We start from the raw sequence: 25,803 nt of genomic DNA on the forward strand, positions 1-25,803 counted from the left end.
GTCCTATGGGGGCACTCCAATTATAAATGCATCTGTATTGGCCTATGACAGGTTGCTGATCCCTCACTAACCTGCCCCCGATTTTACATAATGCATAATATTGTGACTATTGTGAGGCTTAGAAAAAAATTACATCCAGTAAAATGTCACCGGCGCAGAAGCATGTAAAAGTAAGAGATAGATGCTACTGGACAGGCGCCGCTGGTGACATTTTGCTGGATGTAATTTTTTTTCTAAGCCTCCCAATAGCCACAATATTATAGGCATTATCAACAATAATTATCAATGCTATTATATGAATTATGTTAAAATGGGGGCAAGTCAGTGAGGGATCAGCGACCTGTCATAAGCCAATACAGATGAATATGTAATTAGAGCCCCACAAAGCCCCACCCACAGTCCCATCCAAAGCCCCGCCCCAGAGGACCACAGAACCACCCCAGAGCATCAGAGCCCTGCCCCAGAGCACGAGAGCCCTGCCCCAGAGCACGAGAATCTCATTATCTCAAAACTACAAATACAGATGACAAAACAGTAAACCAGAGTTGCATTCATTTATGGTGGACCATTGGAGCTACTATGAATCCTGACCAGAAGATTAGAGAAAATAATATTGCTCCCCATTTCAGGAGAGATTGTGCAGTAATCTGAATTTCTTAGGATAAAACAATGTAATTTATGAGGTGGAGTGAATCCATGAAACCAGGGCTGGAGCCAACACATCTCCTGCAGGCGGGAATAAATGTATATTACAGCCATCAGCCACGCACAGCTCAGAGATATATCATGGCACCGGTGTGATGGGTTTATGTAGATTATCACAATCCTCCTGGAAGTTAGTCGGTTTTAATACAAAGTGAAAAGTCCGGATAAAGGGAAACTGTTATTGTCCAGAAATTCACACTTGGCCTCACTGCACATTTAATGTTGTCGATCATAAAGTGAAGTTTGGCCAGAAAGACTGGACCTGGTCTTGTAGGGACCATATGATCACATTCAGCAGCACAGAAGGGAGAGAAGGGAGATTAATCCGATAAGATCTCAGGGATCTAGGAAGCCAACAGCATCATTACCCTCCGCTTTCTCTTACAGGCCCATCAGAATATTTTTCTTCAAGTGACTTTCTATCTTGTCAGCACATTCTACGTACGCTGTCATTTGGCTTTATAGTTTACAGATCTGGGCAGGTAACGGTCAGTATCTTCTAATGTGAAGGAGAGAAAGGCTAATGAAATCAATTATTAAACCTTATATAAGTCAGTTCAGATACGGTGTACCAAGATGGCGTCTGTGTCTTCAGACAACACCCTGGAAGGAATCCTTGGAATGCAGAAGCTAAGATACTGGATACCATATATGGAAGTGAAGTTGAAATGGACCTATCATAGACTGACACTGGCTGCTCAGAAGGTTGTGTGACACCATTTCCTGTCTCTGTCTTGGGAATAAACTTCAGTTGTGTGTAAGCCTTTGCTGAGAAAGGAGTGTACATCTAACTCTGTGTTAGGTGTGACTCTTTAAAGGGAACCGGTCACCCCCAAAATTGAATGTGAGCTAAGCCCTCCGGCATCAGGGGTTTATCTACAGCATTCTGGAATGCTGTAGGTAAGCCCCCAATGAATCCTGAAAGATGAGAAAAAGAGGTGGTCCCGCTGTGGTCCGATCCAATGGGTGTTGCGGTCTGGTCCAGCGCCTTCCATCTTCTTACGATGACGTCCTCTTCTTGTCTACACGCTGCGGGTCCAGCGCAGGCATACTTTGTCTGCCCTGTGAGGGCAGAGGAAAAGTACTGCAGTGCGCAGGCGCCAGGAAAGGTCCGAGAGACCATACGCCTGCGCACTGCAGTACTTTGCTCTGCCCTCAACAGGGTAGACAAAGTACGCCTGCGCCGGAGCGTGAAGACAAGAAAAGGACGTCATCGTAAGAAGATTGGAGGCCCTGGCCCAGACCGCGACGCCCATCGGATCGGACCGCCCGCCCAGGTGAGTATAATCTAACCTCATTTTCTCATCTTTCAGGATACAATGGCGGCTTATCCACAGCATTCCAGAATGCTGTAGATAAGCCCCTGATGCCGGTGGGCTTAGCTCACCTTCGATTTTGGGGGTGACAGGTTCCCTTTAAGCATGCACTCGGCCTCTATTGGGTCAGGTACAAGCAATCATATAGATCTCACTTTAAGGGATCACCCTCACACTAATACCAGGGGGTAGATGGATCCTCCAGGTTGTAAGTTCTATAGAAAAGGGCTTTCAATGCCCAAAGTCATTTGAACAGTTTTGGGTGGAGGAGAATGTTGTGGTCTAGAGGCAAAATGGTGATCATGGTAATACGGCCGGACTACACCACCGATAAAGCAGCCACAGCCGGTGATGAGAAGAATCTGTGACTTCTCTGCATTTAGTGGTTACTACTCACCTGGGTAACCATATGTGGGAATCTCTTTACACCACTCATCCCCCCTCACATATGTCTCTGTAGTATTAATATGGGTCAGATCTTCACCCTGAAACAAATATTATAAAAGTCATCGACAGATGCAGAAGTCCCATCTATGATCAGCTCTAATCCTGCCATCTCCACCGTTCTCATTACACAAGTATAAAACATATAATACTGGTGGATAAAACAAGACTGAGCACAAGACCTTCACCGGCGTCTACACATCATAGGGGAGATCTCCTGACACCTTCTCTCCATCTACCTGATGATCCTGAGGAGCACTGGGATCTTCTTGGTTACAGTCCTGTGGAAGAAGAGGACGGGGACATCTCTCTGGTGTTGTCCTCTTACTGGATAGATCTGGAGGAAACACATACAGGGAGTGAATTCATTCTTTACATACAGATAATTATAGGCCATGTGTATTTAGTCCTGTCTATTACCTGGAGATGTGAGGGGCTGGGGAACCTCCATTATGACGTTCTTGTACAGATCTCTGTGTCCTTCTAAATACTCCCACTCCTCCATGGAGAAATAGACAGCGACATCCTGACACCTTATAGGAACCTGACACATACAATGATACCGTCATCCCCCCGATCCCTTCATAGTGTTACTGTATAATGTCCCAGCATTCCCAGCAGTGTCACCTCTCCAGTCAGCAGCTCAATCATCTTGTAGGTGAGTTCTAGGATCTTCTGGTCATTGATGTCCTCATGGATCAGGGGGTGAGGTGGAGGCCCCGTGATTGGGCTCAGGGGTCTTCCCCATCCCTCAGACACAGGGTCCTGACAGCGATCACTAGAGGTCTTCTTCACCACTGTGTAATCCTGGTAATGGAGAGACATTAATAAATCTCACTACAGACATTTCCAGAGTCCTCACCTCTCCAGTTCTGTCCATCTGTTATTCCCATAGATAAGAATGATGTAATGTGACGTCATCAGAATCTCTCACCTCTCCAGTAAGCCGGAAGAGGATCTCTAGGGTGAGGTGTAATATCCTCTCCGCCATCTTGTCTCTGTCCATATCCATCTGTGATGGGTAAATCAGGAAAATTCTCTTTTGTAGAAGATCTTCACTGAGAGGATCCGATATTGTAGAGACCTGAATGAGAAGATGAGCCGATGTAACATCATAAGAATCCTGTAATAATACAATTACTGGAGATAATAAGGAAACATAGGAGGAGATTTATTATTTTACAGTATTTAGTTTTATTCTTTACATCTACTAATATATAGTGATGAGCGAATATACTTGTTGCTCGAGATTTCCTGAGCATGCTCGGGTGACCTGCGAGCATTTGTTAGTGTTCGGAGATATAGATTTCATCGCCTCAGCTGAATGATTTACAGCTATTCGCCAGCTTGATTACATGTGCAGATTCCCTAGCAACCAGGCAACCCCCACATGTACTAAGCCTGGCTAGTAGCTGTAAATCATTCAGCTGAGGCGATGTAAACTATATCTCCGAACACTAACAAATACTAGGTGATCATCTGAGCGTGCTCGGGAAAACCAGAGCAAAGAGTATACTCGCTCATCATTACTAATAAATTCTAAATCCGTATTTTCCGGCGTATAAGACGACTGGGCGTATAAGACGACCCTCCAACTTTTCCAGTTAAAATATAAAATCTTCTTAAAAGTCGGGGGTCTTCTTATACGCCGTATGTCGTCTTATAGGGCCGGTGACTAATGTGCCTTTTGGGGGGGGGAGTGGTCCTGATGACGAAGAGGGGGCGTCTCACAGGAAAGTGTGAGTGGAGTATCCCCCATTACCTCATTGTAGCTGCAGCGTGGGGTGCTGGGGAGCGGCGGCTGCTGCTCCTCTTTGTGCCGCGTGGGTGCTGTGCTGTGGGGCGGCGGCTCCTCTTCGTGCAGCGTCGGGGCTCTGTGCTTTTAAGAAGATTTTCAGGGGTTAAAAAGTAATCTTATACACCAGAAAATACGGTATTTTAGACCACAGACAACAAGCAGTTTCTTCCTCGAAGTCGGCAGCTGAATACGTTTCTCATAAACTCATCTTCCATAATGCTAATTCTCGTCTCATTTACCGACGCTGGTATCAGCATTAGCAATACTGCAGGAGATATTCATTACACACGGCATGAGAAATAACCACTTTATGATGAGGACGACATGTAATAACCCAGGTAACCGGTTGTTACAGTGATGTTGCCTTCCTATCGGGGAGGGCGATATCATGCTTGGAAGCAAGGAGGATTCTCTTTACCAGGTAAGCACCTACAATCAACACATTCTGAATCCAGACCAGAAGTGGGAGCTCTGAATCCGGATTCAGGGGAGCTTCTCCAGCTTTATGTATTCTGGTCTGGAGGAGAAGCTAGTTGTTTGTTCAGAGACATTGAAGAGTGAGGACTGCGAGCGGACTGTGGGGCTGAGCAGCCACATGTCAGCTGCAGCCCCAGGAAAATGAACAGAACCCGAAGGGTTGGATTGTAGTGGAGCTTAAGAGGAAAGGAGCATAGTGCAAGAGGAAGGGGCTCAGAAGAGAACAGCAACTGGACACCCTCAGAGTCAGAGCGCAGAAACCGGGCACCGGGAGCCCGAGCTCGTGTTGTTCTCCAGGACGCACGACAGAACCGGAGGGCATAGGACTGTACGTTATTTGCCCACACCAAGTCTGAGGTGAAGCAGTAACCTGAAGAACCTGGGTCATGATAGAGACCCTATAAAACGGCTCACACTGCCCACCGTGCAGACATCTGTCTCAGGACAGGAGAGAGAGGGTACCTTGCCAGCAAAATACAAGCAGCGGGGACCTTGCCAACTAGCGCTAGTAGGAAAGGCTTATGGTCCTCATCTGGGAGAGGGATCCCTATTGCCTCCAAGCCAGCCAGACCACAGCTACACCTGTTGAAGGTATCCTGGACTGAGGCCTGCTACCATCAGTAAACCAGGTAAAGACTGCAAACCTGTGTCCTCGTTCTTTACTATATCATCCACCACACCATCTGTGCCATACACCTTGGGAGCCCTGAGGACCCCGCTTCACCTGTGGGAAATGTCACCATCTTGCTGCAGTAACATCACCCCAGAGGACCCCTTTAAGCAGTGTCGGTCACCGTTGACCTAGAACCACAGGTGGTGTCACGAACACAAACTTTATTTCCATGAGGGTAAATGAGTATATCACCTGCGCTGAATGATGGTGTTGCTGATACGTAACCTGCAATAGTGCCTCCACTATGGGAGAATTGAGGAGAAGACGGAGTTTAGTAGATTGGCGTTAAGCCAGATCCTCAGTGTTATATGCACAAATACACAAAGGTGTTTATAGTGGAGTGAATCACACCCAATAGTGATTAGCCATGCGAGAATGCTTATAAGCATGAACAACACCGTGGAGTTGCGGGGTAGTGCCAGGGCTAGCTGGGCTGAGAAAGTTGCTGCTAGCGTGGCTACAGGAGTGAGCAGAAGCCACCAGCTCCTAGCGTGCTCCGGCCGGAAGCTACGCCGGAACGGTGGCGAAGTGTGTAGGGGGCGTGGTACCTGTTGTGACGTCACAAGGTTGAGGGGCGGGCGCGTATCAGGGCAACCAATCCGACGCGTTTCGAAAGATACACTCCTTCTTCGTCAGGGCCCTGATACGGCGTAGCTTCCAGCCGGAGCACGCTAGGAGCTGGTGGCTTCTGCTCACTCCTGTAGCCGCTAGCAGCAACTTTCTCAGCCCAGCTAGCCCTTGTACTACCCCGCAACTCCACGGTGTAGCTCTGAGACATTAACCTGCAAGGAGGACTGCTGCCCTCCATCCTTGGGACCATCTGAGTCACAATATCTAGTAAGCGCATTTGTTCATGCTTATAAGCTTTCTCGCATGGCTAATCACTATTGGGTGTGATTCACTCCACTATAAACACCTTTGTGCATTTGTGCATATAACACTGAGGATCTGGCTTAACGCCAATCTACTAAACTCAGTCTTCTCCTCAATTCTCCCGTAGTGGAGGCACTATTGCAGGTTACGTATCAGCAACACCATCATTCAGTGCAGGTGATATACTCATTTACCCTCATTGTTCATTCTAGACGGAGTTCAGCACAGACTCCGTCATCTCACCAGCAGCTTAGATTCCCATAGTCCCCCCCTCTACCACGCATATCCATTTCCCCTATTTTTGTTCTATTAGTGCAGCGCCAGTGTACATTTTCTTTTATAACCCAAACTTTATTTCCAGTTCCCTTAAAAGACCTTTCCCCATCAGCTTGAGAGCTCAGGGCGACGGACCAAGTCGCAGACACCATGACATCCCCATCCCGGTACCGAGAACCCCACGGCCCTGGCGGGTGACACATTTTTGGCATCACGAAGCACAGACTGGGATGTCCCACACTGGGACAAAGTAAAAAGAAAAATATTTACATGTGTAAAAAAAAAATATATATATATTGTTCCAATAAATTTCTTTATGTAAATGAAAATAAAAAAAAAATAAAAGTACACATATTTAGTATCGCCGCATAGCGACCCAACCTATAAAACTGTCCCACTAGTTCACTCCTTCAGTGAACACCATAAAAAAAAAAAAAAAAAAAAAAAAAAAAACACTAGGCAAAAAAACAACGCTTTATCATCATACCCCCAAACAAAAAGTGGAATAACACACGATCAAAAAGACTGATATAAATAAACATTGTACTGCTGAAAACAACATATTGTCCCTCAAAAAAACGAGCCACCATACAGCATCATCCATGAAAAAATAAAAAAGTTATAGCCCTCAGAATAAAGCGCTGCAAAAATAATTATTCTATAAAATAGTTTTTATTGTATAAAAGCACCAAAATTTAAAAAAATGATATAAATGAGATATCGCTGTAATCGTACTGACCCGAAGAATAAAACTGCTTCATCCATTTTACCAAACCCAGAACGGTATAAACGCCCCCCCCAAAAGAAATTCATGAATAGCTGGTTTTCGGTCATTCTGCCTCACAAAAATCGGAATAAAAAGCGATCAAAAATGTCACATGCCCAAAAATGTTACCAATGAAAACGACAACTCGTACCGCAAAAAACAAGACCTCACATGACTCTGTGGATCAAAATATGGAAAAATTATAGGTCTCAAAACGCGGTAACGCAATAAAATATTTTTTGCAATAAAAAGCGTCTTTTAGTGTGTGACGGCTGCCAGTCATAAAAATCCGCTAAACCCCCCCCCCCCCTTCATCACCCCCTTGGTTAGGGAAAAATACAAAAATTAAAAAAATGTATATATTTCCATTTTCCCATTAGGGTTAGGGTTGGGGTTAGGGTTTGGATTACATTTATGGTTGGGATTAGGGTTAGGGGTGTGTCAGGGTTATGGTTGGGATTCGGGTTAGGGGTGTGTTGGAGTTGGGGTTAGGGCTGTGGTTAGGATTAGGGTTAGGGGTGTGTTTGGGTTAGGGTTTCAGTTAGAATTGGGGGTTTCCACTGTTTAGGCACATCAGGGCTCTCCAAACGCGACATGGCGTCCGATCTCAATTCCAGCCAATTCTGCGTTGAAAAAGTAAAACAGTGCTCCTTCCCTTCCGAGTTTTCCCGTGCGCCCAAACAGGGGTTTACCCCAACATATGGGGTATCAGCGTACTCAGGACAAAATGTACAATAACTTCTAGGGGCCAATTTCTCTTGTTACCATTGGGAAAATAAAAATTTGGGGGGCTAAAAAAACATTTTTGTAGGAAAAAAAATTTTTTTTTTATTTTCACAGCTCTGCGTTATTAACTGTAGTGAAACACTTGGGGATTCAATGTTCTCACAACACATCTAGATAAGTTCCTTGGGTGGTCTAGTTTCCAATATGGTGTCACTTGTGGGGGGTTTCTACTGTTTAGGTACATTAGGGGCTCTGCAAATGCAATGTGACGCCTGCAGACCATTCCATCTAAGTCTGCATTCCAAATGGCGCTCCTTTTCTTCTGAGCTCTGCCATGCGCCCAAACGGTGGTTACCCCCCACATATGGGGTATCAGTGTACTCAGGACAAACTGCACAACAACTTTTGGGGTCCAATTTCTCCTGTTACCCTTGGGAAAATACAAAACTGGGGCTAAAAAATAATTTTTGTGGAAATTTTTTTATTTTATTTTCACGGCTCTGCGACAAACTGTAGTGAAACACTTGGGGGTTCAAAGCTCTCACAACACATCTAGATAAGTTCCTTAGGGGGTCTACTTTCCCAAATGGTGTCACTTGTGGGGGGTTTCAGTGTTTAGGCACATCAGGGGCTCTGCAAATGCAACGTGACGCCTGCAGACCAATCCATCTAAGTCTGTGTTCCAAATGGCGCTTCTTCCCTTCCTGGCTCTGCCCTGTGCTGAATGGTGGTTCCCCCCCACATTTCGGGTATCAGAGGTACTCAGGACAAATTGGACAACAATTTCTGGGGTCCAATTTCTCTTGTTACCATTGGGAAAATAAAAATTAGGGGGGCTAAAAAAACATTTTTGTAGGAAAAAAATGATTTTTTATTTTCCTGGCTCTGCGTTATTAACTGTAGTGAAACACTTGGGGGTTCAAAGTTCTCACAACACTTCTAGATGAGTTCCTTAGGGGTTCTAGTTTCCAATATGGGGTCACTTGTGGGGGGCTGCTACTGTTTAGGTACATGTTATGATCCGGTGACTTTGGAGCCGCATGAGACTTTCTCAGGAGAAGTGGAATCTATACTGACCGCAAACCCTGAACTTAACACCGCAACTAGAAGTAGCCGTGGGGTGTGCCTAACACATCCTAGACACCTAGACACAGCCGGAGGACTAAATACCCCTATAGATAGAAATAGGAATACTAACTTGCCTCAGAGCAGAACCCCAAAGGATAGGCAGCCCCCCACAAATATTGACTGTGAATAGAAGAGGAAAGACACACACAGGTAGAAAACAGATTCCAGCAAAAGAGGCCACTCTAGCTAAACAGGGAAAGATAGAACAGAATACTAAGCGGTCAGTATTAAAACTCTAAAAATATCCACAGCAGAAAATACAAAAGTTCCACAATCTAACTAAAGACATGGAATGTATAGTGTTGTGAATTCCGCTCTTTGGCTCCCTCCGGTGGTTGTAAGTGGCACTTTTGTGAGTTCTGCTCTTGGGCTCCCTCTGGTGGATTTAAGTGGTACTGCTGCTTCTTGGATTTAGCAGTCAGCACCGGCTTCCACTGATCGTCTATTCTGGCTCGGCTATTTATCCTGGCTCTGTCCTTCAGCCAGTGCCAGTTGTCAATGGTTCCTGGTTGGACTTACATCTCTTTTGGATTTCCCTGATATTCTGTCCAGTTCAGCAAAGATAAGTCCTTGCTTTGTTCTTTTGTAGTTCACTTGTTGTGGACTTGATCGTTCAGCACATTCTATGTTTTCTCTAGTCCAGCTTGTCAGTATGTTTTATTCAGTTAAGCTGGAAGCTCTGGAAAGCAGATTTACCCTCCGCACCTTTAGTCAGGTGTGGAGATTTTTGTAAACTCTGTGGTGGATTTTTCTAGTTTTTAACACTGACCGCACAGTATTCTGTCCTGTCTTATCTATCTAGCGAGATTGGCCTCCTTTGCTACATCCTGGTTTCATTCTGTGTATGTAATTTCCCTTTCCACTCACAGTCAATATTTGTGGGGGGCTGTCTGTCCTTTGGGAATTTTCTCTGAGGCAAGATAGCTTTCCTGTTTCTATCTTTAGGGGTAGTTAGTTCTCCGGCTGTGAGGAGGTGTATAGGGAGTGACAGGAACATCCCACGGCTACTTCTAGTGTTGTGTTAAGCTCAGGAACTGCGGTCAGTACAGGTACCACCTCCTCCAGAGCACGTCCCATGTTGCTCCTAAACCACCAGTTCATAATAGTATATCTGCAACTCCTGAGAATCCAACATGACTGAGAAATTACTGATACAATCTAAGCTGGACAAAAAAAACACTGAATAGCACTAAATCATAAGCACACGGCATGTGTGCCACGAAAACCAGACATTTATCTTTGCAGATTTGGCAGCAAGGCAGAAGGAACCAGGCAAGGAGAAAACCTCCAAAAACAATGGACAACTGGCAAGGACTAATGAATCCTGCTCACCTAAATACCCCAGTCAGAACTGCAATCAGCAGAAACACCTGACCAGGGCTGCCACCCAGAGACAACTGCACTACCACCTACAACCACCGGAGGGAGCCCAAAAGCAGAATTCACAACAGTACCCCCCCTTGAGGAGGGGTCACCGAACCCTCACCAGAGCCCCCAGGCCGATCAGGACGAGCCAGATGAAAAGCATGAACCAAATCAGCAGCACGGACATCGGAGGCAAAAACCCAAGAATTATCCTCCTGGCCAAAACCCTTCCATTTGACAAGATACTGAAGCCTCCGCCTCGAAAAACGAGAATCCAAAATCTTCTCAACCACATACTCCAACTCCCCATCAACCAACACAGGGGCCGGAGGATCAACAGAGGGAACAACCGGTACCACATATTTCCGCAATAAAGATCTATGGAAGACATTATGGATAGCAAAAGAGGCCGGAAGCGCCAATCGAAAAGACACTGGATTAATAATCTCAGAAATCCTATAAGGACCAATAAACCGAGGCTTAAACTTAGGAGAAGAAACCTTCATAGGAACATGATGGGAAGACAACCAGACCAGATCCCCAACATGAAGCCGGGGACCAACACACCGACGACGGTTAGCAAAATGTTGAGCCTTTTCCTGAGACAACGTCAAATTGTCCACCACATGAGTCCAAATCTGCTGTAACCTGTCCACCACAGAATCCACACCAGGACAGTCAGAAGGCTCAACCTGCCCCGAAGAAAAACGAGGATGAAAACCAAAATTACAAAAAAAAGGCGAAACCAAAGTAGCCGAACTAGCCCGATTATTACGGGCAAACTCGGCCAACGGCAAAAAGGCCACCCAATCATCCTGATCAGCAGACACAAAGCATCTCAAATAAGACTCCAAGGTCTGATTAGGTCGCTCGGTTTGGCCATTTGTCTGAGGATGAAATGCAGAGGAAAAAGACAAATCAATGCCCAGCCTAGCACAAAAGGCTCGCCAAAACCTAGAAACAAACTGGGAACCTCTGTCAGACACAATATTCTCCGGAATACCATGCAAACGAACCACATGCTGAAAAAACAACGAAACCAAATCTAAGGAGGAAGGCAATTTAGGCAAAGGCACCAAATGAACCATCTTAGAGAACCGGTCACAAACAACCCAGATAACTGACATCTTCTGGGAAACTGGAAGATCAGAAATAAAATCCATAGAAATATGCGTCCAAGGCCTCTCAGGGACCGGCAATGGCAAAAGCAACCCACTAGCACGGGAACAACAAGGCTTGGCCCGCGCACAAGTCCCACAGGACTGCACAAAAGAACGCAAATCACGTGATAAAGAAGGCCACCAAAAGGACCTACCAACCAGGTCTCTGGTACCAAAAATACCAGGATGACCAGCCAACACAGAACAATGAACCTCAGAAATCACTCTACTAGTCCATCTGTCAGGAACAAACAATTTCCCCACTGGACAGCGGTCAGGTCTGTCAGCCTGAAATTCCTGAAGAACCCGTCGCAAATCAGGGGAAATGGCAGAAAGAACTACCCCTTCTTTCAGAATGCCGACCGGTTCCAGGACCTCAGGAGAATCAGGCAAAAAACTCCTAGAAAGGGCATCAGCCTTAATATTCTTAGAACCCGGAAGATACGAGACCACAAAATCAAAATGGGAAAAAAACAAAGACCATCGAGCCTGTCTAGGATTCAGCCGTTTGGCAGACCCGAGGTAAATCAGATTCTTATGATCGGTCAAGACCACAATACGGTGCTTAGCTCCCTCAAGCCAATGTCGCCACTCCTCAAACGCCCACTTCATAGCCAACAACTCCCGATTTGCCAACATCATAATTGCATTCAGCAGGCGAAAATTTACGGGAAAAGAAGGCACACGGTTTAATCAAGGAACCAGCAGGATCCCTCCGAGACAAAACGGCCCCTGCCCCAATCTCAGAAGCGTCAACCTCAACCTGAAACGGAAGAGAAACATCAGGTTGACGCAACACCGGAGCAGAAGTAAATCGACGATTAAGCTCCTGAAAGGCAGAAACAGCCGCAGAGGACCAATTCGCCACATCAGCGCCTTTCTTCATCAAATCGGTCAAGGGTTTAACTACGCTGGTAAAGTTAGCAATGAAACGGCGATAAAAATTTGCAAAACCCAAACATTTCTGAAGGCTCTTTACGGACGTGGGTTGAATCCAATCATGAATGGCCTGAACCTTAACCGGATCCATCTCAATAGATGAAGGAGAAAAAATAAAACCCAAAAAAGAAACCTCCTGCACCCCAAAGAGACACTTAGACCCCTTCACAAACAAAGCATTGTCACGAAGGATCTGAAATACCATCCTGACCTGTTCCACATGAGACTCCCAATCATCAGAAAAAATCAAAATATCGTCCAGTTATACAATCAAGAATTTATCAATATAAGTCCGGAAGATATCATGCATGAAAGATTGAAAAACAGATGGAGCATTAGTGAGCCCGAACGGCATCACAAGGTATTCAAAATGGCCTTCGGGCGTATTGAACGCAGTTTTCCATTCATCACCCTGCTTAATACGAACAAGATTATACGCCCCCCGAAGGTCAATCTTCGTAAATCAACTAGCCCCCTTAATCCTAGCAAACAAATCGGAAAGCAAAGGTAAAGGGTATTGAAACTTGACCGTGATCTTATTCAAGAGGCGATAATCAATACAGGGTCTCAAGGAGCCATCCTTCTTAGCAACAAAAAAAAATCCCGCTCCCATCGGTGAAGAAGATGGCCGAATATGCCCTTTCTCCAAAGACTCAACATAACTCCGCATAGCGGTATGTTCAGGCACAGACAGGTTGAAGAGTCGACCCTTTGGAAACTTACAGCCTGGATTCAAATCAATGGCACAATCACAGTCCCTGTGCGGTGGAAGAGAACTGGACTTGGGCTCATCGAATACATCCTGAAAATCAGACAAAAACTCTGGAATTTCGGAAGAGGAAGAAGAGGAGATGGACATTAAAGGAACATCATTATGAACCCCCTGACAACCCCAACTAGTCACAGACATAGAATTCCAATCCAACACAGAATTATGTACCTGAAACCATGGAAAACCCAGCACGATAGCATCATGCAAATTATGCAACACCAGAAATCGACAATCTTCCTGATGGGCCGGCGCCATACGCATGGTCACCTGAGTCCAAAACTGGGGCTTATTTTTAGCCAAAGGTGTAGCATCAATGCCCCTTAAAGGAATAAGGTTCTGAAAAGGCTGCATGGGAAAACAACAACACCTGGCAAACTCAAAGTTCATTAAGTTCAAAGCGGCGCCTGAATCCACAAACGCAATGACAGAAAATGATGACAATGAGTAGATCAAGGACACAGATAACAGAAATTTAGGTTGTACAGTACTGATGGTAAATAAACTAGCGATCTTCTTTGTCCGCTTAGGGCAGACTGAAATGACATGAGAAGCGTCGCCACAATAATAACACAACTTATTCTGACGTCTGAATCCCGGTCGTTCTGTTCTAGACAGAATCCTATCACACTGCATTGGCTCAGGACTCTGCTCTGAGGACAACGCCACAGTACATATAGTTCTGCGCTCCCGCAAGCGCCGATCAATCTGAATGGCCAGAGACATAGAATCACTCAGACCGACAGGTGTGGGGAACCCCACCATAACATCTTTAACGGATTCAGAAAGACCCTTTCTGAAAATTGCCGCCAAAGCATCATCATTCCATTTAGTCAACACAGACCATTTTCTAAATCTCTGACAATACAATTCTGCCGCCTCTTGGCCCTGAGACAGAACCAACAAGGTCTTCTCCGCTTGATCCACAGAATTAGGTTCATCATACAATAGTCCTAAAGCCTGCAAAAAAAATCTACATTAAGCAAAGCAGGACTCCCAGATTCCAGGGAAAATGCCCAATCCTGTGGATCGCCACGCAGCAGGGAAATAACGATCTTAACCTGCTGAATGGAATCACCAGAGGATCGAGGTCTCAAAGCAAAAAACAGTTTACAGTTGTCTTTAAAACTCAGAAATTTAGACCTGTCACCAAAAAACAAATCAGGAGTAGGAATCTTCGGCTCCAAAACAGGAGTCTGAACAATATAATCAGAAATTCCCTGCACCCTAGCAGCAAGCTGGTCCACACGAGAAGCCAATTCATGAACATCCATGCTAACACAAGACTCCTCAGCCACCCAGGGAAAAAGAGGGAGGAACAGGCAAAACAAACCACAGAAAAAAAAATGACTCAACACCTTTCTTCCCTTCTTCTGAGATGCATTTAACTCATTGCTGGCCAGTTGTACTGTTATGATCCGGTGACTTTGGAGCCGCATGAGACTTTCTCAGAAGTGGAATCTGTACTGACCGCAAACCCTGAACTAACACCGCAACTAGAAGTAGCCATGGGGTGTGCCTAACAAACCCTAGACACCTCGACACAGCCGGAGGACTAAATACCCCTATAGATAGAAATAGGAATACTAACTTGCCTCAGAGCAGAACCCCAAAGGATAGGCAGTCCCCCAGAAATATTGACTGTGAATAGGAGAGGAAAGACACACACAGGCAGAAAACAGATTCCAGCAAAAGAGGCCACTCTAGCTACACAGGGAAATATAGAACAGAATACTAAGCGGTCGGTATTAGAACTCTAAAAATATCCACAGCAGAAAATACAAAAGTTCCACAATCTAACTAAAGACATGGGATGTATATCTGCAACTCCTGAGAATCCAACATGACTGAGAAATTACTGATACAATCTAAGCTGGACAAAAAAACACTGAATAGCACTAAATCATAAGCACACAGCATGTGTGCCACGAAAACTAGACACTTATCTTTGCAGATTTGGCAGCAAGGCAGAAGGAACCAGGCAAGGACAAAACCTCCAAAAACAATGGACAACTGGCAAGGACTAATGAATCCTGCTCACCTAAATACCCCAGTCAGAACTGCAATCAGCAGAAACACCTGACCAGGGCTGCAATCCAGAGACAACTGCACTACCACCTACAACCAGCGGAGGGAGCCCAAAAGCAGAATTCACAACAGGTACATTAAGGGCTCTGCAAACGCAATATGACACCTGCAGACCATTCAATCAAAGTCTGCATTCCAAATGGCACTCATTCCCTTCCGAGCTCTGCCATGCGCCCAAATGGTGGTTACCCCCCACATATGGGGTATCAGCGTACTCAGGACAAATTGCACAGCAACTTTGGGGTCCAATTTCTCCTGTTACCCTTGGGAAAATACAAAACTGGAGCTAAAATATAATTTTTGTGGAAGTTTTTTTTTTTTAATTTTCACGGCTCTGCGTCATAAACTGTAGTGAAACACTTGGGGGTTCAAAGCTTTCACAACACATCTAGATAAGTTCCTTCGGGTCTACTTTCCAAAATGGTGTCACTTGTGGGGGGTTTCAATGTTTAGGCACATCAGTGACTCTCCAAACGCAACATCGCGTCCCATCTCAATTCCAGTCAATTTTGCATTGAAAAGTCAAATGGCGCTCCTTCCCTTCCGAGCTCTGCCATGCGCCCAAACAGTGGATTACCCCCACATATGGGGTATCAGCGTACTTAGGACAAATTGCACAACAACTTTTGGGGTCCAATTTCTTCTCTTACCCTTGGGAAAATAAAAAATTGGGGGCGAAAAGATCATTTTTGTGAAAAAATATTTTTACATATGGGGTATCGGCGTACTCAGAACAAATTGTACAACAACTTTTGGGGTCTATTTTCTCCTGTTACCCTTGGTAAAATAAAACAAAATGGAGCTGAATTATTTGTGAAAAAAAGTTAAATGTTCATTTTTTTTCAAATATTCCAAAAATTCCTGTGAAACACCTGAAGGGTTAATAAACTTCTTGAATGTGGTTTTGACCACCTTGAGGGGTGCAGTTTTTAGAATGGTGTCGCAATTGGTTATTTTCCATCATACAGACCCCTCAAAATGACTTCAAATGTGATGTGGTCCCTATAAAAAAAATGCTGTTGTAAAAATGAGAAATTGCTGGTCAAATTTTAACCCTTATAACTCCCTAACAAAAAAAATGTTGGTTCCAAAATTGTGCTGATGTAAAGTAGGCATGCGGGAAATGTTACTTATTAAGTATTTTGGGTGACATATGTCTGTGATTTAAGGGCTTTAAAATTCAAGTTTTCAAAATTTCAAAATTTTCACCAAATTTTCACTTTTTTCACAAATAAAAGCAGGGAATATCAAATTAATTTTACCACTATCATGAAGCCCAACATGTCACAAGAAAACAGTCAAAATCACTGGAATCCGTTGAAGCGTTCCAGAGTTATAACCTCATAAAGGGACAGTGATCAGAATTGTAAAAATTGGCCCGGTCATTAACGTGCAAACCACCCTTGGGGCTTAAGAAATGAAGATCAGCCAGTCCGAAAAATTGGGAAAACTTTGACAGTGTCCCCAAGTGCAGTGGCAAAAACCATCAAGCGCTACAAAGAAACTGGCTCACATGAGGCCCGTCCCAGGAAAGGAAGACCAAGAGTCACCTCTGCTTCTAAGGATAAGTTTATCCGAGTCACCAGCCTCAGAAATCGCAGGTTAACAGCAGTTCAGATTAGAGACCAGGTCAATGATACACAGAGATCTAGCAGCAGACACATCTCTACAACAACTGTTAAGAGGAGACTTTGTGCAGCAGGCCTTCATGTAAAATAGCTGCTAGGAAACCACTGCTAAGGACAGGCAACAAGCAGAAGAGACTTGTTTGGGCTAAAGAACACAAGGAATGGACATTAGACCAGTGGAAATCTGTGCTTTGGTCTGATGAGCCCAAATTTGAGATCTTTGGCTCCAACCACTGTGTCTTTGTGCGACGCAGAAAAGGTGAACGGATGGACTCTACATGCCCGGTTCCCACCGTGAAGCATGGAGGAGGTGGTGTGATGGTGTGGGGGTGCTTTGCTGGTGACACTGCTGGGGATTTCTTCAAAATTGAAGGCATACTGAACCAGCATGGCTACCACAGCATCTTGCAGCAGCATGCTATTCTATTTGCGTTTAGTTGGACCATAATTTATTTTTCAACAGGACAATGACCCCAAACACACCTCCAGGTTGTGTAAGAGTGATGGGGTGCTACGCCAGATGACCTGGCCTCCACAGTCACCAGACCTGAACCTAATCGAGATGGTTTGGGGTGAGCTGGACCGCAGAGTGAAGACAAAAGGGCATCTCTGGGAACTCCTTCAAGACTGTTGGAAGACCATTTCCGGTGACTACCTCTTGAAGCTCATCAAGAGAATGCCTATAGTGTGCAAAGCAGTAATCAAAGCAAAAGGTGGCTACTTTGAGGAACCTAGAATATAAGACATATTTTCAGTTGTTTCCCCTTTTTTGTGTTAAGTATATAATTCCACATGTGTTAATTCATAGTTTTGATGCCTTCAGTGTGAATGTACAATTTTCATAAAAATTTCATGAAAATACAGAAAAATCTTTGAATGAGAAGGTGTGTCCAAACTTTTGGTCTGTACTGTACATCAGGGACTCTGCAAATGCAACGTGACGCCCACAGACCATTCCATCAAAGTCTCCATCTCAAAACGCCACTTCTTCCCTTCCAAGCTCTGCCATGCACCCAAACAGTAGTTTTCTTCCACATATGGGGTATCACCATACTCAGGACAAATTGCACATCAATTTTTGGGGTCCCATTTCTCCAGATACCCTTGGAAAAATACAAAATTGGGGGCTAAAAGATTATTTTTGAGGATTTTTTAATTTTCACGGCGCTACATTATAAACTTCTGGGAAGCACTTTGGGGTTCAAAGTGCTCACCACCCATCTAGATAAGTTCCTTAGGGGGTCTACTTTCCAAAATGTCGTCACTTTTGGAGGGTTTCCACTGTTTTGGCACATCAAGGGCTCTCCAAACGAGACATGGCATCCTATCTCAATTCCAGCCAATTTTGCATTGAAAAGTCAAATGGCGCTCCTTCCCTTCTGAGCTCTGCCATGCGCCCAAACAGTGGTTTACCCCCACATATGTGGTATCATCATACTCAGGACAAATTGTACAACAACTTTTGGAGTCCAATTTCTCCTGTTACCCTTGGGAAAATAAAAAATTGGGGGCAAAAATCATTTTTGTGGAAAAAAATAAGATTTTTATTATTACGGCTCTACATTATAAACTTCTGTGAAGCACTTGGGGGTTCAAAGTGCTCACCACACATCTATATAAGTTCCTTAGGGGGTCTACTTTCCAAAATGGTGTCACTTTCGGGGGGTTTCCACTGTTTAGGCACATCAGGGGATCTCTAAACGCGACATGGCGTCCTCTCTCAATTCCAGCTAATTTTGTATTGAAAAGTCAAATGGTGCTCCTTCCCTTCCAAGCTCTGCCATGCGCCCAAACAGTGGTTTACCCCCACATATGGGGTATCGGCGTACTCAGAACAAATTGTACAACAACATTTGGGGTCCAAATTCTCCTGTTACCCTTGGAAATATAAAACAAATTGGATCAGAAGTAAATTTTGGGGGAAAAAAGTTAAATGTTCATTTTTTTTAAACATTCCATAAATTCCTGTGAAACACCTAAAGGGTTAATAAACTTCTTGAATGAGGTTTTGAGCACCGTGAGCGGTGCAGTTTTTAGAATGGTGTCACACTTGGGTATTTTCTATCATGTAGACCCCTCAAAGTGACTTCAAATGTGATGTGGTCCCTAAACAAAAATGGTGTAAAAATGAGAAATTGCTGGTCAACTTTTAACCCTTATAACTCCCTAATAAAAAAAAAGTTGGTTCCAAAATTCTGCTGTGGTAAAGTAGAAATGTGGAAAATGTTACTTATTAAGTATTTTGTGTGACATATCTCTGTGATTTAAGGGCATAAAAATTCAAAGTTGGAAAATTGCGAAATTTTCAAAATTTTCGCCTCATTTCCATTTTTTCACAAATAAACTAAAGTAATGTCAAGGAAATTTTACCACAATCATGAAGTACAATATGTCACAAGAAAACAATGTCAGAATCGCCGGGATCCGTTGAAGCTTTCCAGAGTTATAACCTCATAAATGGACAGAATTGTAAAAATTGGCCCGGTCATAAACGTGCAAACCACCCTTGGGGGTAAAGGGGTTAAATAACTTGTCTTACAGCAGGAGATATTCGTCACCAGGCGTGATGTAGAACCCCACCTATTAGAGGGACACCCGGACAGGGACCTCTACCCCAGAGACCGCGCTACTTACACCAGGCACTGGGGAGAAAAAGGGTGGTATACACTGCACGTACACAAATGTGCCCCCAAATCACCCAGGTCACCTGCAAGTGACCCAGTGCCACAGCCTGTAACCCCGTCTAAATCACCAGCAACGCTACCTGGCAAGGTAAACTCTGCACCTGCCCCCAGCAGAGCACAAACTAGCATGTGTTCTAAAGCTACTCAAACGGAAGTAGAACAAAATTCAAGGAGCACCTAAACTGTGTGCAGAATTATTAGGCAAGTTGTATTTTAGAGGATTATTTTTATTATTGATCAACAACTATGTTCTCAATCTACCCAAAAGTCTCATAAGTATCAAAGCTTAATATTTTTGGAAGTTGGAGTGGGGTTTTTTAGATTTGGCTATCTTAGGAGGATATCTGTCTGTGCAGGTAACTATTACTGTGCAGAATTATTAGGCAGCTTAATAAAAACCAAATATATTCCCATCTCACTTGTTTATTTTCACCAGGTAAACCAATATCACTGCACAAAATTTAGAAATAAACATTTCAGACATGCAAAAACAAACCCCCCCAATTTTTTTTGACCAATATAGCCACCTTTCTTTATGATGAAACTCAACAGCCTCCATCCATAGATTCTGTCAGTTGCTTGATCTGTTTACGATCAACACTGTGTGCAGCAGCCACCACAGCCTCCCAGACACTATTGCAAGAGGTGGACTGTTTTCCCTCCCTGTAGATCTCACATTTTATGAGGGACCACAGGTTCTTTATGGGGTTCAGATCAGGTGAACAAGGAGGCCATGTCATTTTTTCTTCTTTGAGACCTTTACTGGCCAGCCACGCTGTGGAGTAGTTGGAGGCCTGTGATGGAGCATTGTCCTGCATGAAAATCATGTTTTTCTTGAACGATACTGACTTCTTCCTGTACCACTGCTTGAAGACGTTGTCTTCCAGAAACTGGCAGTAGGTCTGGGAGTTGAGCTTCACTCCATCCTCAACCCGAAAAGGTCCCACAAATTCATCTTTGATGATACCAGCCCATACCAGTACCCCACCTCCACCTTGCTGGCGTCTGAGTCGGAGTGGAGCTCTCTGCCCTTTACTGATCCAGCCTCTGGCCCATCAAGAGTCACTCTCATTTCATCAGTCCATAAAACCTTTGAAAAGTCAGTCTGAAGATATTTCTTATCCCAGTCTTATGTTTCTTATTCAAAGGTGGTCGTTTTTCAGCCTTCCTTACCTTGGCCATGTCCCTGAGTATCGCACACCTTGTGCTTTTTGTTACTCCAGTAACGTTGCAGATCTGAAATATGGCAAAACTGGTGGCAAATGGCATCTTGGCAGCTTCTCGCTTGATTTTCCTCAATTCATGGGCAGTTATTTTGCACCTTTTTTGCCCAACATGCTTTTTGCGACCCTGTTGGCTATTTGCCATGAAACGCTTGATTATTCGGTGATGACGCTTCAAAAGTTTGGCAATATCAAGACTGCTGCATCCCTCTGCAAGACATCTCACAATTTTGGACTTTTCAGAGCCCGTCAAATCTCTCTTCTGACCCATTTTGCCAAAGGAAAGGAAGTTGCCTAATAAGTAAGCACACCTTATATAGGGTTCTGATGTCATTAGACAACACCGCTCCTCATTACAGAGATGCACATCACCTGATTTACTTAATCGGTAGTTGGCTCTCAAACCTGAACAGCTTGGAGTAGGACAACATGTATAAAATGATATAACATGATAATGTGTGCAAAACTGTAAAGCGCTGCAGAATATGTTTAGCGCTATATAAAAATAAAGATTATTATTATTATTATTATTATTATTATTATTATTATTAAAAGGTATCATGTGATCAAAATACAACTTGCTGAATAATTCTGCCCACAGTGTAGACTCCCATCTTGAGCATTGATGAACTCTATGTTGTACCTGGCATACGTCCAAATATGCAATTACTATCATGGAAAAAGAAGAATTAAATCAGAAAAGATAATATGACTGTGGATTGTTGTGGACGTTTAACAGTTTGTTTAACCTGGAAAGGTTTCCGTTTAAAAGTTCAGTTGTTCGTTTAACCCCTTCACCCCCAAGGGTGGTTTGCACGTTAATGACCAGGCCAATTTTTACAATTCTGACCACTGTCCCTTTATGAGGTTATAACTCTTCAACGGATCTTGGCGATTCTGACATTGTTTTCTCGTGAGATATTGTACTTCATGATAGTGGTAAAATTTCTTCGATATAACTTGCGTTTATTTGTGAAAAAAATGAATATTTGGCGAAAATTTTGAAAATTTTGCAATTTTCCAAATTTGAATTTTTATGCCCTTAAATCACAGACATATGTCACGCAAAATACTTAATAAGTAACATTTCCCACATGTCTACTTTACATCAGCACAATTTTGGAACCAAAATTTTTTTTTGTGACGGAGTTATAAGGGTTAAAAGTTGACCAGCAATTTCTCATTTTTACAACACCATCTTTTTTTAGGGACGACATCTCATTTGAAGTCATTTTGAGGGGTCTATATGATAGAAAATACCCAAGTGTGACACCATTCTAAAAACTGCACCCCTCAAGGTACTCAAAACCACTTTCAAGAAGTTTATTAACCCTTCAGGTGTTTCACAGGAATTTTTGGAATGTTTAAATAAAAATGAACATTTAACTTTTTTTCACACAGAATCTATTTTAGCTCCAATTTGTTTTATTTTACCAAGGGTAACAGGAGAAAATAGACCCCAAAAGTTGTTGTACAATTTGTCCTGAGTACGCTGATACCCCATATGTGGGTTAAACCACTGTTTGGGCGCATGGCAGAGCTTGGAAGGGAAGGAGCGCCATTTGACTTTTCAATGCAAATTTGACTGGAATTGAGATGGGACGCCATGTTGCGTTTGGAGAGCCCCTGATATGCCTAAACATTGAAACCCCCCACAAGTGACACCATTTTGGAAAGTAGACCCCCTAAGGAACTTATCTAGATGTGTGTTGAGCACTTTGACCCAACAAGTGCTTCACAGAAGTTTATAATGCAGAGCCGTAAAAATAAAAAATCATTTTTTCACAAAAATGATCTTTTCGCCCCCATTTTTTTATTTCCCCAAGGGTAAGAGAAGAAATTAGACCACAAAAGTTGTTGTGCAATTTGTCCTGAGTACGGCGATACCCCATATGTGGGGGTAAACCACTGTTTGGGCGCATAGCAGAGCTCGGAAGGGAAGGAGTGTTATTTTACTTTTCAATGCAAAATTGACTGGAATTAAGATGGGATGCCATGTTGCGTTTGGAGAGCCCCTGATGTGCCTAAACATTAAAAAACCCCACAAGTGACACCATTTTGGAAAGTAGACCCCCTAAGGAACTTATCTAGATGTGTTTTGAGAGCTTTGAACCCCCAAGTGTTTCACTACAGTTTATAACGCAGAGCCGTGAAAATAAAAATTCTTTTTTTTTTTCACAAAAATGATTTTTTAGCCCCCAGTTTTGTATTTTCACAAGGGTATTAGGATAAATTGGACTCCAAAAGCTGTTGTCAAATTTGTCCTGAGTACGCTGATACCCCATATGTGGGGGGGAACCACTGTTTGGGCGCATGACAGAGCTCGGAAGGGAAGGAGCGCCATTTGGAATGCAGACTAAAATGGATTGGTCTGCAGGCGTCACGTTGCATTTGCAGAGCCCCTGATGTACCCAAACAGTACAAACCCCCCACAAGTGACCCCATATTGGAAACTAGACCCCCCAAGGAACTTATCTAGATGTGTTGTGAGAACTTTGAACCCCCAAGTGTTTCACTACAGTTTACAACGCAGAGCCGTGAAAATAAAAATTCTTTTTTTTTCACAAAAATGATTTTTTAGCCCCCAGTTTTGTATTTTTCCAAGGGTAGCATGAGAAATTGGACCCCAAAAGATGATGTCCAATTTGTTCTGAGTACGCTGATACCCCATATGTTGGGGTAAACCCCTGTTTGGGCACACGGGAGAGCTCTGAAGGGAAGGAGCACTGTTTTCCTTTTTCAACGCAGAATTGGCTGGAATTGAGATCGGATGCCATGTCCCGTTTGGAGAGCCCCTGATGTGCCTAAACAGTGGAAACCCCCCCCAATTATAACTGAAACCCTAATCCAAACACACCCCTTACTCTAATCCCAACAGTAACCCTAACCACACCTCTAACCCAGACACACCCAACCCTATTCCCAACCGTAAATGTAATCCAAACCCTAACCCTATCTTTAGCCCCAACCCTATCCCCAACCCTAGCCCTAACCCTAGCCCTAACCCTAGCAATAACCCTAGCCCTATCACTAGCCCTAACACTAGCCGTAACACTAGCCCTAACCCTAGCCCTAACCCTAGCCCCAACCCTAGCCCCAACCCTAGCCCCAACCCTAACCCTAGCCCTAACCCTAACCCTAGCCCCAACCCTAGCCCCAACCCTAACCCTAGCCCTAACCCTAACCCCAACCCTAACCCTAACCCTAATGGGAAAATGGAAATAAATACATTTTTTTTATTTTTTTATTTTTCCCTAACTAAGGGGGTGATGAAGGGGGGTTTGACTTACTTTTATAGCGGGTTTTTTAGCGGATTTTTATGATTGGCAGCCGTCACACACTGAAAGACGCTTTTTATTGCAAAAAATATTTTCTGCGAGTTGACGTTTTTATTGGTAACATTTTCGGACACGTGACATTTTTTGATCGCTTTTTATTCCGATTTTTGTGAGGCAGAGTGATCAAAAACCAGCTATTCATGAATTTCTTTTTAGGGGGGGCGTTTATACCGTTCCACGTTTGGTAAAATTGATAAAGCAGTTTTATTCGTCGGGTCAGTACGATTACAGCAATATCTCATTTATATCATTTTTTTATGCTTTGGCGCTTTTATACGATAAAAACTATTTTATAGAAAAAATAATTATTTTGGCATCGCTTTATTCTGAGGACTATAACTTTTTAATTTTTTTGCTTATGATGCTGTATGGCGGCTCGTTTTTTGCGGGACAAGATGAAGTTTTCAGCGGTACCATGGTTATTTATATCAGTCTTTTTGATCGCGTGTTATTCCACTTTTTGTTCGGCGGTATGATAATAAAGCGTTGTTTTTTGCCTCGTTTTTTTTTTTTTTTCTTACGGTGTTTACTGAAGGGGTTAACTAGTGGGGCAGTTTTATAGGATGGGTCGTTACGGACGCGGCGATACTAAATATGTGTACTTTTATTGTTTTGTTTTTGTTGTTTTTTTTATTTAGCTAAAGAAATGTATTTATGGGAATAATAAATTTATTTTTTTTTCGTTATTTAGGTTTTTTTTCTTTTTTTTTTTTTACACACATGTGGAGATTTTTTTTTTTACTTTTTTACTTTGTCCCAGGGGGGGACATTACAGATCGGTGATCTGACAGTGTGCACAGCACTCTGTCAGATCTGCGATCTGCTGTGCAGGGCTGCAGGCTTACCAGTGCCTGCTCTGAGCAGACACTCGGTAAGCCACCTTTCTCCCTGCAGGACCCGGATGCCGCGGCCATCTTGGATCCAGGACCTGCAGCGAGGAAGGAGGTAGGAGACCCTCGGAGCAACGCGATCACATCGTGTTGCTCCGGTGGTCTCAGGGAAGCCCGCAGGGAGCCCCCTCCCTGCGCGATGCTTCCCTATACCGCCGGCACATCGCGATCATGTTTGATCGCGGTGTGCCGGGGGTTAATGTACCGGGGGCGGTCCGTGACAGCTGACACCCGGCCGCGATCGGCCGCGCTCCCCCCGAGAGCGCGGCCGATCGCATATGACGTACTATCCCGTCGGTGGTCATACGGGCCCACCCCACCTCGACGGGATAGTACGTCTAATGTCAGAAAGGGGTTAAAGGACACTAGGATCATGGATGGTGAATGCTCCACAAACTGTCTTGTATATAGTTGGCGCCTCTTAAGGTGCTTCCTACTGGTTCTACAAAAGAAGTTTTAAAGGGACTGTTTCAAATGTTGCCTTGAATATTGATTCGTTTACAGAGACCTGAAGAACAACCCATTTGGCGTGGCTAG

The 25,803-nt window shown here is 43.9% G+C and overlaps 2 protein-coding genes across 2 annotated transcripts in view; both read right to left on the reverse strand.

Annotated features, from left to right (window-relative positions):
* The window catches only part of LOC143766955 (oocyte zinc finger protein XlCOF8.4-like), a 1,046,781-nt gene that overhangs the window by 223,143 nt on the left and 797,835 nt on the right, over positions 1–25,803 (reverse strand). The gene's annotated exons all lie outside the window — the stretch shown is intronic.
* Positions 2,660–3,345, reverse strand: LOC143767135 (oocyte zinc finger protein XlCOF29-like). Its single transcript, XM_077255159.1, has 4 exons — positions 3,328–3,345; positions 3,093–3,272; positions 2,886–3,009; positions 2,660–2,802 (listed from the first exon to the last, which is right to left on the reverse strand). Exons 1-4 carry the CDS (start codon positions 3,343–3,345, stop codon positions 2,660–2,662), a joined length of 465 nt encoding a protein of 154 aa, XP_077111274.1.

This window comes from Ranitomeya variabilis, chromosome 4 (assembly GCF_051348905.1).
Source record: "Ranitomeya variabilis isolate aRanVar5 chromosome 4, aRanVar5.hap1, whole genome shotgun sequence".
NCBI lineage: Eukaryota > Metazoa > Chordata > Amphibia > Anura > Dendrobatidae > Ranitomeya > Ranitomeya variabilis.